Source organism: Fulmarus glacialis, unplaced genomic scaffold, assembly GCF_000690835.1.
Source record: "Fulmarus glacialis isolate BGI_N327 unplaced genomic scaffold, ASM69083v1 scaffold39462, whole genome shotgun sequence".
NCBI classification, from domain to species: Eukaryota; Metazoa; Chordata; class Aves; order Procellariiformes; family Procellariidae; genus Fulmarus; species Fulmarus glacialis.
The window spans coordinates 4379-19529 of record NW_009196633.1 but is presented as its reverse complement, the minus strand read 5'-3'; the positions used below and the strand labels follow the sequence as shown (position 1 = coordinate 19529).

The following is a 15151-nucleotide window of genomic DNA, read 5'->3' as shown; positions in this document are numbered from 1 at the left end:
CATTCCTGCCAAATGATTCTCATACAGAAGCTTTTTCACATATATCTTACTGCTCTGCTGCTATTAAAACTATTTTAAGAAGATGTAAGAATCATTTTCTAGCTTGGTAATTTTAAGTATGTTGGAAGTACGGAGGTTTTTAAAGATTGAAAAAATTATTATAATGGCTTAAAGTCAGTGGATTGTGGTACTGACAATTTTCTCAGAGACTCTTCTTACTAAAAATAAAAATATTACATAGTCTCAATCACTACCAAAAAAGATAATGCTTTGAAAGACATATTGTTTCTTCTAGCACTATTTGCTACTTCAGAAAAGTGACGTTTTGTTCAGCAAGGTCAATTAACACTTAGCTGAAATCAGAACAAGACTACAAACACAGAGAGAAAATTTTTTGCTCCTTCCTTCCTTCCCAGAGGAAATACAATCTGTGATTACAGTAGAGAAGCAAAATCCGATAAGGAGCCTCATCCTTCTCCCTAAAATTAATTTTCTGAGTGACATTTAATATAGTATCCCTGGCTGTAGAACAATACAAGTAATACTTATCTACATCACCAGGACAACGTAGAAATTTTAATAACAAATATTTATAAAGAACTCTTGGATCTGCCAGTAAAGAACATTGCATATGTAAAATACTCTGATGTGTTTGGGTAAGCTTTTTAGTTTCTTTACATAGAAAATTTACTTTCTCTAATTATGTTCAGAGAAACCTCAGCAGCATAACTTCAGCGAAGTATTTTTGCCTTCTGAATCAGAGCTTTTACCTAACTTTTCTTACTGCGTTAGACTTACGATTCTACCACTTCCTCATTAAAATTCAACCAAATTTCCAGTTAGATTCTGTACAGATGTTTTAGAATGATGAGTCACTTGAGTCTTCTGGAAAGCTGAGATACAGAAGCTGACTAGAAATCTCATATTAAATTTTGAACTTAATAGACTTAAGATAGACATGAGTTGTTCACTAAAAACAATCGAGGTGGTAAATGATCTCTCCATTAACATGTATTTGTAGTATTTAAGATGTATTGTCTTTTCAGGTATGCAGTCATCATACATAGCTTTACTCAAACATTGCCACATGGATGTAAAATGTAAACTAAAATTACAGACAAGGAAGACTGAAAAACTGCTTCAAAGCAACTGCAGCATCTCCTGGCAGAGATCACAGAAAGAAAGGGAAAATAAAGTCCACAACTTCATAAAAAGGTAAAACCTTTACAACACTCTGAAGAAACACATTTATTGCTACATAATAGAAAAATATTAATCATAACCTCCACTCTCTTAAGTAAAGGACAATGATAGTCCAGAAGGAATTAAAAACCACAACAGACAATCCTTTGTAATTAAAATCTTGATTGGACACCTCTTTATTGATAGTTTGGAAGGGCCGCCACTTCAAGCAAGGAAGAAATGTGAACAGTCTGCTGTAGTAGACATTTATGAGCTTGGTTCAACACAGGCTTAAATTAAATAGCACGCCTCAGTAGAACATAAGCTTAATGAGAAATCAAACTCCAGTGTAACTGCTCATATGTTACTCATATGAGTAAACTTCCTTTATAATTCTGCCCGGTGCATACAAAACAAGGGAAGACAACTACGGGAACTGCTCCCTCCTCCCACCTAAGCACACACTCTGCACCTGCATTCAGCCCTGCCAGGATCCAGCCCATGAATAACCTCATTGTTTAGACTGTTAACAGCCATTCAAAATAGCTCATGGCTCCTCAGCTATAATCAGACATGCGTACATGTAATTTTCTTAACACATACGCATATATGCTGCAATTACTCTGCTAATGAAACAGGCTTCCCTGGCCCTGGAAAGGTTGTTTGGTACCAGTTTTTCTTTTTGAATTAATATTATCACATAAAAAGATTATTTTTGGTTGCTATCTATTCAGCCTTTCAGAGAACTGTATTTTCTTTTGGATCTGCTTTCCTAGTTCATTCACTGACTTTTTGAAGAGTGTGAGCTTTTTCTATCAGTGTCTAAATGCATTATTTGGAATTCTGGAATTAAACAGCCTGGCAAAAGGGTGTGTGATCCTCACACACACACACAAGGTCCTGACTACAGCAGGACACAGCAGGGACCTTCACCTGCCCGGAAATCTAGGTCTAGTCTCTAGGAATCCATGTCCCCTCCCAGGTCCGGAGGTAGATGCCACAGGTGCCCAAACCACATGCTGTAGGAAGACACAGGTGTGCACCAACCCATTCCCCATCATCATCATCCTTGGGTCTCCATTCCTGGGACTCCATGTGCACCATAAGCCAGACATAGCCTTTTTGATCTGACTGTGAATCAGTCCAGTCTATACCTTATTTCTTATGTTCTCTCTTTGCAAACCTTTCTTTAGAGGGGCAATCTGCCATCTTGAGGGGGGAAAAGAAGGGAAAACGTGGGTTTGTTTCTGTACTAGCTTGCTCTGTCCCTTCTGTTCCACCAGGGATTTTCAGTGAAGTCCAAATTCAGACTAGTTGTGAAGTAGAGAAGCAAACAGGCACCTCATAATAACCACATTGTTATGACCACTCATTTTCCACAGAACAAATTTTTATGGCAAAAACTATGGTTCACTGAAACGCAAAGGTTCATTTTTCAGCAGATTTCTGTGGAACTGAAGACAGACAGACAGAACTATATCTCAATTTTTTGAGAATCACCAGTTTAGCGGCAGAAATGGTAAAGTCCTTGGCAGCTATTAAATGAAACTGATGGTGTGGTAGTATACATGAAGCTAGCTAGAACATTCATTTCACTCAAGAGCTGCAGCATCTTGGGAGCTTCTAGTCTGCCAGCAATTTCAGTGCCTTCTGGTCTATGAAATAAAACATAAGCAAACAAATTTCAAACTTCAAGAAATTTCAGTCTTGAGCCAGCTCTAGTCATTAGAAATAGTGATGACATTAAAATCATAAAATACAGGATGTATCTAAACAGTTCACATGAAACGTGGTCGAAAGGATTAAAATATCAACCAAACAAAATCAATTTTGTGAATGGCTGAGTTACTCGATTTCAAAAAAATAATTTCTAAGTGTCCCAAAAAATCAAATACCAGCATGAAAACTACCTATAAGTCTAGTCTGCAGTCTTTACAGTGTTTGTAATAAGAATAATCATAGGAAAAAATAAATGTGTAGAAAGGAAGAACTCCTCTCTGAAATGTCCCTGGTAAACATAATTTTTCTTGTTTCAGTTTTGCAGTAGATTTCAATTAACTCCAGCAGATTTTGAATAGGCTGTGCACACACTGAGAGAAAATTCACTCTGCGCATACAAAATGCACACACTCCAAAGAGTGTGTCATCCATCATTCAAGCACAAGAATTCCCACGTGAATTTAAACCTGTAAGTCTGCACCTCAGATCTGCATCTCAGCTCTCTGAAAATGTGACCCTCTGCATTCATTGCACTTTGAGGCATTAGTAATGGATCAAAAATTATGTTTTTTAATCACAGTTCACCACAGTTCTAAGGTTTTCACTATAAATTCAGCCTCATGTGAAACATCCCAGGCTCTGGGATGTTACTTTGTTCAAAGAGCAAAATAAATCCCAATTTTACCCATTCCTAACAGGTCTGAATTTGACTATATGCGACTAGTAACTTCAGCACGGCAACAGGCATCAGTTTTCCAAAAAGGAAGACTAAGCTCAGGCAGCAATTCAGGTATACGAGAGACAGGACTATGAGCTCCGGGCATTTTGTTTCATATGGCACCATGCTCCAGGTGCCCAGGGATAGGGAGGCTCAGTGTAGCAAACTGTTAATGGCTGGTTGACCTTCCTACATGTAAAATCAACAGTTTCCACATACCTACACACACTTTGCTGATACTAAGAGGGACACCCCTGTGCACTTTTCCACTGTAACATGTCACCTAGGAAAGCTCTGCCTGGACAACCCCCAGGCATAGATTCAAAGAAGTAAAACAGTGAATATAACTTTCAAACAATTATTCCTCACAAGCTTTCGTGGTAGCTCATCAGTGAGATATTATTAATATGAAATTTATTTTCACACTGGATCATTCAGTAGGGTACAGGAACACTTGGCACGTGGAGCACCTCCACATGTAAGACCCACATACTACGCCCAGTTCTTTATAATACTCCTGCGACAACATTAAATTAGTAAGTGGCTGGTGCAAGGGCATTTAAGCTTAAAAATCAGTGACCACCCACCATTTCCTGGCAGGTTCCAGCCTAAGGGATTGAGCGCACTACGTTACATGGCATCTCATCTGATCACCACTGACATCCAGCCCCCTTGGGGCCGTGACATCGCAGGGCACACAGCCACCCCAGGGAGAAGACCAGAGAGGGCCCCCTGGACAAAGAAAACATTCGATCTTGAAACCTCTCTTTTGTTAAATTCAACAGCAGTTAAATTCATAGTGCTGCCTCTCAGCATGTTCCACAGAGAAATGACAGAAAGCTTAAGAAAAGCCGTTATTAATAAAATAATTACAGTTTCCCTTCAAATTATTTTTTCTTCTTCTCCTCTTTCTTTTCCCTAGTTCTTGGGAAAGTCTCATAGGCCAGTGGTCTCCAAATGCTTTTGATCACACACACCATCATTAAAAAAATGTCTGAGCACACACTCCCAACGTATGTATACAATTTATCTATTTGTAAATTACATACATCTACTACTGAAGGTCTAGTATTTTCTTCCCACATCCCCATGGATTTCATTGCACAGCCCCCGTGATGCACGCACCCCACTTTGGAGACCACTGCCATAGGTAAAGTACAGTTCCAGGTGCACTACAGTGAACCTCTGAAGTTTTCTATGTAAGAAGGGAAGTCAGAAGTAGTATAGTGTGCCAGCTCCAACATCCTGCAGTTTTTGCTCTCTGCACACTTTCTTTTATCATACACCATCTATAAACCCATAGATGAGAAAAAAGCATACCTCTGGACCCAAAACTTTGACTTAAGTAATGCTTGTCATTAAAAAAGTTCAGTAATAATTCTACAGTGAATTCCCTCAGCCTAATAATTAAAATAGATTAATAGTGAAGACAAAATTAATTTTCCAGTATCTCTATCCTCCTTTTGTCTCTGAATGCAAGCAAAATTCCAAAAGGAACAAAAGTACATTTATTTTAAACAGGGGAAAGAAAAGAAATAGTACTAAAAACAGAGTATGGTAAATGCAGTCAATGTGAGAATGCTGGATTTAACGGTATCTGTGGCTGCTATAGTTTTTAATTTATCTCATTCATGTAGTCATTCAAGCTACTGCAGTTTTGGTACTGGGCATGAAGCTGGCTATGTGAGAAAGAGATTTCTTGTGGTGAAGCTATCATCAGGACTTCTCTGGAAAACAAAACGGAGGGTAAGAAAGTACTTAGCTATCCTAGAAAACCCCAAAATGTTCAGTGGTCATGGACACAGAAAATTTTTATTGATATAATAAAAAATAAACTTTTCTCCTTCTTGAAGTTAAAACAACAAAAGAAAATGATAAAATATTTTTTTACAGATCTTTTTCTTACCTAATAATGACACACTGATTTTCTCTGTCAATAATCATGTTTCTGTACATGCTGTCTGCAAGAGCATAAATATGTGGTGGGTTTTCATATTGTGCCTAGGAGGGGAAATAGAGAATAATTTTTCAACACAGCTTTAAACAACGCAGAATGAGCAATATAAATTTTTATTTAAATTGGAAGAATTATTTTCCTGGAAAAACAATTCCGAATCCCACTTTATACTGAATTTTCCCTAGGAATTTTTTTGTTCGTTTAATAAAAACAAACCAAAGTCTCTGGGTTTTGTTACTGATCTTTCTCTCATCCATAATTTTCTCCTAAACTATCATGAACACCCTGTTCTAAAAATGGTCTGTGCTTGAAATATATTACTTGTCCAAGAGAAACTCACATAATTTAAGCCTATTCCACCAGTGGTCACGTGCTAACAATAAACTACCTAAACCGCTACACAGAGCCTGGTGCTGTATGTCTCATTTTCATGCACTGAGTCCATCCAAACCGAATGGTTTCCCAAATCTATGGACATGCCCAACTCGAGCAGAGTGGGAAACTGAATTTTAAGTCCCTAATGTCCTTCTGCTGACTCACTCTTCAAGCTATGTTTTCTGAAAGTGGCATCTAATTTTGGCATCTCTATTTTTTTTTGTTCTTGTCCAGTTTGAGCGTTCTCAAGTCATAGTCTCCAAATCCACTAATGGCCATGTTGTATTGTGCACCACACCTTAAGCATACAATAGCTTTAAAACTGCCTTTGCAGGAGGAGGGACGTGTCAAGGAGAGAAACCTGATATGGATTAGAGTTAATCAATACAAGTATTTTCTTGAAATACTAATTCTATGTTCTAGGGACTTCAATTTGAAGACTCAATATATGGTAATGGATATCAGCCAAGTTCTCCCAGGCTAGCACAATGCTACCAAAACCTTGAAACAAATGCTTCCAAGAGTTTAACCGTGTAGAATAATATTTACGTGCCCCTGAATACTGCCGTACATTTTTGACTGCTTTACTTACCGCTCCTTGGTACATTTCAATTTCCTTTTCCCCAAAATATGGCATTTGCTTGAAAGGATTCACAGAGATTAATACAGAGCCAATATATGTCTGTATTCAAAAGAAGTTAAGGTAACTGCAGTTTCATAAAGTATTATCTTACCACTAGTGACTGCCAAATAACTTGTCCATCTATTACATAATACAGCACAGCTTCAGATAATAGTAAAAAACCCACAGCTTACAACAATTGCTAATAAAAATGAAATTAGCAGGCTTACAAGAATATAAACATGTCATTCAATGGGATACTTTCATATTATCAAAATATTTATTTTAGGACAAGCTAAGTATAGAAACGTGTATTAGAGACCCAAACATGACACACCTTGAATAAAAATACAGAAAGGAAACAGCGTATTTAAACTAGTTTACTCCTTTGTAACTGAGGAGGTCGTATTGTCAGTATTAAAAAAGATTGTTTTGACCTTTGCAGAATATAGTATAGTGACACATTCTGATCTCACAAAGATAGTGCTGAGCACGCACAGTCAGATGGAAACAGCCACTACTGAGCTAAATTGGACAATTACTCAGCTGCATGTACTAGTGGGGGAGCGAAGGGAATTAGGTAATTCAGTATGTGGTGTTATTTTATGAGTGTAACTATTAACAGTCCCTAGGAGTCTTATCCTGCAGGCTGCCCTATGAGAAGACACTCAGTTTCAAGCTATTATTAGTCCCAGAAAGCTTTTTTGCAACATTTTGAATGTTAGTATTTCACCGTTCTGCATTCAGCTGCGCATGTACCTACATTTACAAAATACCTCAGAAACCTTTGGAATTAGAACTGCAGTACACATATATGAAGCAACAGATACTACTTTACAGGCAGGACTGGTTCCCTGAGCTGGGAGTTAGCAATGTACCCATGTCAATGAGTCCAAAATGTTGTACTGCAGGTTTCATTTAACAATCTGCAATTGTTCATAGGCAAACTTACTATCTAAGCTTTCCATACAAAAGTAGGAAAACTAACAAATTTATCCTGCTGGATTATCCTACATATGGATCTTTCGTTGTGGTGCCACAGCACAAAATGATAATATGTTAGAGAAGAAGTATAACTCAGTGAACATAATTTCTGTATTGTTAATTTGCAATGCTTTTTTCATACATTTTTTCATTTAATTCAAAGAAGAGTGATAACATCTGGGTCTTGAATATAATAAATCAAGCATTCATTGTGTCAGTATAAACATCCGAAGTAACAGTTTTCTGTTGTAAACAATACCAGCATTTTCTGGGATGACTCGGTAATCTCCATGCAACGTACCACAGAGAAATGTTCATTCATGGGTGGACATACAAACAATTGAAAGATTCAAGAGATGATCTCCATTTTAGAATGAAAAGCTTTCACAGAACTGCAAAAGGAGTCTTTTCTCCCTACACAAAGGAATTATAATGCTTTAGAAGAAGACTCTGATCCCTCATGTGACCACAAGTCCCCTTGGAAAACATACTTATTTCAGCAGGATTAACATCTCCATGTTAATCTCACTTATTTTTATAAGAAAAAAAAGCATAAACCCATTGCTTCAGCACAAAGCACTGCAGATTTTGTGAATGTACTGCATGGAAAATGCAGTGTTCCACAGGGACAAAAGCGCTCATGTTACTAACAGGAAGAGTGGTATAGTTTGCCCCAATACTATAGTTTGACAAATATTGTGCAACTTTATCATGTTTTCTATAAGGCAAATTTAATAATGGTGTCGTACTTTATTGAACAGAAGCTCCAAACCCATGTGCATGCACATATTAAAAACCTCTGCAGTTTCGGATGGAAATGTCAGCACAACTGCAACATTAATTTTCTCTTATCAGACCTTGCTAAATTGAGCTGCTACTTAGCTCTTAACAATCTGAATATATGGAAATAGCCAGGAGGTGTTTTATTTCCTTCCCTTTCTTCTAAAAAAGATAAACTCTTCAAGGAAACTATTCTCCAGATACAACTAGGAAGTATGAAAACCTGGCTACAGCAGCAGAAGAAACAGTATCGCTTTCTAGTACATAATCATGTTGACTAGTGTTTACCACATTCATTATTGCAGCTCATGTTATATTGTGAAAGCTAAAAATGAAATAGTGACTATTCTTATCTCAAAGAATTCCTTTCATATGAAATTTCAAAAAAAAAAAAAAAGCAAATTTCTGGTGCTGAAATCTGTTTTTCTTGTTAGGTTATATGTTCAGGTATTTAAATCTTTCATGTTTTCATTAATCATAGCAAAAAAAAATTAAAGTGCGAACACTGTAGATTTACAGATGTTCACACGTTTCCATCAGCCCATGATTCACAGTATCAACAATTCCAGAATAAGCTGTAAAAGGGGTTATGTCACAGAATTGCTATATTGCTATTTTGAAAGCAGTAGAATTTGGGAGGTAAAGAAGACAACATGGTATCAAGACACCTATATATGCCTTAAACCTATTAATTCTTGCTCCTAAAAGTAGTATTACTGCAGTAGCTTCAGGGGTCACGTGGATATATAAATATATGGAGCTACAGGCCTATCTTCAACAATGACAAGAACAATTCCAAATATCAAAAAGAATACCTTAAAATAATTTTTCAGATCTTAATTTCAACCCTCATAATTAGCTCAGTTTACAAAGCATTTTGTGTAATCTCAGGTGAACTGTCACATAAAATGCTCAGCATCTTTGAGTAATCTGCTTAAACAGAATACATACATATAATTAGTTTCACATTGGCTCAGCAAGTGTCACAGGGCCTCGTTAAAAACAACACTATTAAAGGATACAAAAATATAATCATCCATGTATCGTTTCTTTAGGTTCTCCACTATGGAATCCTCTGTGATTTTGGAAAGAAGGACCATATCATCCACTCCACTGTGCTTGACATTGTGGCTCTGCCAGTGATACCTGTAGTGTCCTTTGCTGCCCTGCAGGAAAGCACAATAAGCATCAAAAAGGTTACCACGTTTCTCATTAGCATTAAATAACTGAAAACAATCTATTCAAATTCCAACTTCCAAAATATTTTTCTTTCATTGAATTCTATTCCTTGATCCAGGCATTATATAAAGGCACACATAAACGATGTCAACTGACTTGCCTCTGAACTATTAAATAATTGCACTGCTCTCAAAAATTTGAAGGAAATTCCATGGGATTTTGTGAAGGTCTACACACAGAAGGGATTTCAGATGGCAGATATTTCTGAATCTAGCAGAAAAAAAACAATTATTCCAACTGGGATGCAGTATTGGAAGCTAAGGATGCAAAAATTACTCCTACAGTGCAACTATTAGTAGTGAGGATAATTACCACCTGAACGATTAAACTGGGTACAGTGGATTCTCCATCCTTTACAGTCTTTTAAGTCAAACCTGCACATATGCTGTTACTCAAATGGAAGCTGTGAGCCTGATGCAGAAAGTATTCAGTGATGTTCTTCAGATTATGTTATGCAGCTTGTCGGCTGCATGTCTTAACAGTCCCTTTTGATCTGTTAGTCACCATGTTTTACTGACGTCTAAATAGATATTCTCTCCCCACACTTAGAGACTACCATTTCAGGATGCTACTGAAAACTTGTGACATTTCAAGCTGTACCCCTTGAAATCAAAATCTGTTTTTTTCCAGCTGATTTAAAGAGTAGTTAGGTTCTATGGATACACCCACAAATTTAAATCCAGTCTAGATCAATGCTATTAATTCAGCTATACATCTGCTCTCCAAACCCAAACCTCTTTTCTGTAGCCTGGCAGATAATGCTAATGGAGTTCTGCCCTCTTGCCTTTCTATACTTTAATTTTTGTTTACTCAATACTGAAATTAGTGATGCTGGAATTAACACATTTTACACTGAGAAGCTGTCGAGTATGCTGTCAAGGAAGATGTAGCCAACAAAATGGCAGTTCTGTGTATTCCCCTCATTTTTTAATACCGCAATTTCAAACAATGTAATTTAGCTACACTGCTCTCATGTATGTTATGGGATCAAGTCATATTCATCAGAATACAAGCAATTCATTATTATAAAGTATTTTGCAGAATAAAATAATGGCTAATTTTACAGATTAAGTAAGAAAATTTAGGTATTCTGAACACTTTGGCCGCACTCAAATGTTTTGAAATGGGTCGTTAGCAACTTACAGAGGTGCAACTTCTGTGTGTACACACTTCCGCACTAGCAAATGACCTATGCAACTGTACTAGCACAGAAGTGTGTCTGCTGAATCGTTTCCTCATGGAAATAGTCAAGCACTTGTACCAACACCAGGCATAGGAGTGGGAACTACAAATGGAGTCAGGGAGCACAAGGTTCTTATTTTAAGCTGGGTTGGCTAAAAGTGTATATTAAACTAGTCTCAGACTATGTTTTTCCACAAACTTCACTGCACCTATTAGGTGGAAAACCCAACAAAAACTAATAAAGACACAGATCTACGGCATGATGTATATTAACAAATGGGGTCAGGCCTATAGATTAGCCTCATCTCAACTCGACTGACATAAAAAACAAGGACCAACTGGATTTTTATCTCAAGTTAAACTAACTTGCACTAAAACCCATTTTACTACTGCAGACAGCACAGAACTTGTATGCTTTATGTGTGTTTTCTATTAAGCCTCCAGCCATTGCTACCACTGATGCAGCTCCGTCACTGCTAACAACACTGAAGAACAGTTGCAAACTTGAATTAAAAGAATGCTTTTCCATATAGTACAGCAGAGGTAAATACGTCTGAAAACACACAATCTCAGCAGTTTTCTTGAAATCCACAACCTTACATGAGCTTCAATAAAATAACATTCTTAAACTAGCTTAGTTTGCGTGAACCTTGTCAATTTTATATTTGCACAATGGAAACAGTGATCTGGAAGCACTGAGAAAATGAAGGAAGCAATCCATTTTTGGAAATTGTTATAAAACGTGACTGAAAAAAATGAGTTGAAGGTCGGGTTATTGGAGAAAACAGAAGTCCAACAGAGAAGCGTAATTTCCTCCAGTGTGTACTCATCAGCTATTTGTGATATTACACTTGGAAAAAGGAACTGGCAGGATGGACAAAAAGGTACAGTATCAAAATCAATAGAGAGAATTACATTCTTCACAAAGCTATACAGAATGTGGTTTAGCATCAGATAATAGAGTAAGCTACAGAAAATGTGTAAGAAATGAGAGTGGGAAAACAATCAAGCTTCCCATTGGAAGCTATGGCATCAGACCCAGTAAATTCAACGAGAAGAGGAGAAAACTCAAAAAGCCATGGGATATATGGAAAATGTGCACACAGTTTGCAAAACAGCAGGCTTTATAAAAGTCAGTGACTGTTGCTGACTGTGATTAAGCCACACACACTACCAGGCCAAAGGGTTCTTTCCCAAAAGCAATGCGAACCAGCACGCAAGCAAGAGGGGCAGCGCCAGGAAGGCTCAGCTTGCCCTGAGAGCAGCTCTCCCCAGCGCTTACACACTGCTTTAACATGCAGCTGTAATCAAATCTGAGTACTACAGTATCACATACAGTCAAATGGAAAGGGATGCAGAGAGATTTAATAAAAAGGCAGCAGCCTAAATATCCAAGAAAGCAATAGCATGAAAGACAGCTGAGAGTGATAGCACTAAGTAGTTCACATCAATATTGTATCACACTTTAAATGGCAGTTTCTATCAGTAGTTTGGGACTACTTTTTTCCCCTTAAAGCATGGCCTTACATGCAAATATACAGAGAAGCAGCAAATCATCATCAGATTATTGTCAGACTCCTCCCTAGGATCTAGAAATAAGCCCAAGCTTTAGTAGTGCCTAACTGCATCTGTGGTTAAGTTTTGCTCTCACTCTCCCTTCTCCAGGAACTTAACACCAGCAGGATGGCCACACGCAGTGGCTAGCACCTCCTTGGTCTGGGCAACAAAACAGCGAGTGCTGTTCTACAGGACACCACCTACCCCCGAGTTCTTGCTCTTCCAAGCATGAGTGATGACTACAGAGCCTAACCTGAATTTATCAACTTCAGTCACTTCCAACCGGTACTATAACCACGTCCAGCTAACAGTTAACTGGGTTTTATACAGTTTTGAAATAATAAAAAAAAAAAATCTTCCTGTTATAAATCATCTGAAAAAACTCCACATCATAGCAGTTGTAAAAGCAACTCTTCGTATTTCTCCAGGCTGCACATTTCCTAAAGATCAAGGACATGTACTTAAAAATTACAATGCTTTTCAACTGCCCACATTGCAAACATTAATGGTTTGTTCTTACTGCGTATTTCTTGAGAATTTAACCTTTATTTTAGCTAGAGCTCTCTACTATCCACATAAAAATGCAGTACTCTAATCTGGGGACAATTTACACCTGAGTTAGTTACCTGGGGTCCACCTTAACTTGAACCTGCTTTGCCGGGAGGACTCAGACTAATTCACTCAGCTGCTAATTGTCCTCTGTTGCCCTTCACACAACATGCTTTCCCCTCCACCCCTCTCCACCTGCTCCAGGGACAGGTCAGGTCTCCTGGGACTGACCAGGAACTTCAGAGCCAGCAGAGCAAGGGCCGGTAGAGATGCCCCGCACCCCCCCGTCAGCACTAGGACTCAGTAACTCGAACAGAGCTCCCCTGTGGCGTGGTCAGATCTGGGCGAACAGAGAGGCTCAAGAGCCTGCGGTCCGCCCCTGGACCTAGCCGTGCAGTTTGGATGTCAGCAAATAGCAACCTGGCTTCTCTTAGATTTTCTCAGTGAAAGATGTGATCTAACTGTACAATAAATAAGCAAATGAAGTCTTTGTGTCAGCACTAACAATGCCTAAGCAGCTGGAAAAAGATGAGCTTGGCAGATTAAGAAAAATACACAAAAAACCCAAAACACATCAACAGCCTGCTAAAAGCCACAGAAGGGGAAACACGAGTGTTGAACAACCTGGCTGCCAGGCCTCCTTCAGGCTCTCCCTGAGCTTCAAACCCAGCGCCTGACGTTGCACAGGGAATGGAGGCCGGGCTGGCGAAGCTGGAATTAAAGGCGTGTACTGCATTACTGTCAGCTGTTATTACTCATTTGGTTGCTGTTTTCGGCTCAAAATCAGATCTGCTTTGCACTGACAGGAATAACATGTATGAGTCACAAGATGACCCTGTGAGCTAGCAGCCTACTGTTTCCGAGCCACACTGCTTTAGGAGCGCATATACAGTTACCACCTGGCTACAGACTAGGCAGCACTGCCCTCTCCACCTCAACAACTTTATTATCTTCAGCATCAAAACAATCAAGACTCTAAAGAACCTAAAAAATTAATTCTACTCTCACTTTGTACATCTCCCTTAACACCCACTCGTTAACACATTAAGACAATTGCTACATTAATACCAAGAGAGGGGATGTAAAATACTTTCTATGCACTAAAAACTGTCTATACTTTCTGTACCACTTTTAGTATGATATGGTCAAAGCATATTATTGCTTTGTTTGGAATTAATAATAAATATTGATGAGACATTTATTTACAGAACATTTTTTTTGCTGTCCTGCACCTTGTGTTACAATAGCAACTGCTGGTTTCTTATTTTTGCCTTTATTATTCTTTGTATGTTTTTACATTATCCTAAGCAACACGTACTTGATGTGGCTATAAAAAGATTGAGTCATGCTGTGTCACAACAGGGTTTTCTTTTAACTGGAAAAAAAAGCAAATATTTTTGTATTTCAAGCTGTTTAAAAATAGTACATCTAAAAATAAAGCACTAAAAACAAGGGATCAGAAGAGGCTGCATATTCTGCCCCTGAGAAAGAGCCTTGTTTCTCTCTCTTCATCAGAACTCTGTCTAAATTACAACAACCTACATGCCATAAATAATCATTCTTGGTTCCCACAAAGGGAAAAATTGCCATCCTGAATCTCTGACAGCTTTTTGCAGTAGCAAACACCAATCCTCCATCACAGTGCAGAAGGGATTCTCAGCCTCCACAAGGGAGTAAGAGTGTCAAACAATCGTGAGCACAACCTTTTCTTTCCCTTTTCAGCTATGACACAGTACTGTTGCATAAAATCCTTGTAGTTTTGGAGGCATGTGTCTATCTACTCAGATTAGTATTATGAATACAATACAAAAAATGATACACAGGCAACATCTTAACCAAACATGTCACAAAACTGAAAAAGCTGCACACCATTTACTCTACACCTGACATCAATGCTTCTACCAATGGAGGCATATCTCTAGTCTCATACATGCATAATTTATACCAGTTTTTCTACCTAACAAGAAAAGAAGAAAAAAAAAACCCACAACTTTTTTCAATGATATCATCCATCAAAATAGCAAACTTTTATAATCCACTTAAAAGAATCTTTCACGTATTTCTATAAAGAGTCTGCTGTTCTCAGTAGAGAATACTGCAGAAATACTTAATGTGAATTTTGGTCCTCGACTGGTATAACTCAAAACTGAGAAGCCATAGTAGACAAAAGTGCTCCAAAATAGCTCTTGTATATCTAATGTTAGAAAAAATAGAGATATGGCTGCAATGATGTGACCATATTTCAGAATGGAAATTAAAGGAAGACAGCAGAAGCAGCTAGATGGAC

At 38.0% G+C, this 15151-nt stretch overlaps 1 protein-coding gene across 1 annotated transcript in view; it reads right to left on the bottom strand.

Annotated features, from left to right (window-relative positions):
• MYO1E (myosin IE) overlaps positions 1–9503 on the bottom strand; it is a gene marked incomplete at both ends in the record, with an annotated part of 51393 nt that extends 41890 nt beyond the window's left edge. The window contains 3 exons of the mRNA XM_009572264.1: positions 5526–5620; positions 6544–6633; positions 9360–9503. Coding sequence (XP_009570559.1) covers positions 5526–5620; positions 6544–6633; positions 9360–9503 — 329 coding nt within the window. The remainder of the gene's footprint in view (positions 1–5525; positions 5621–6543; positions 6634–9359) is intronic.
• Between the last annotated feature and the right edge of the window lie 5648 nt (positions 9504–15151).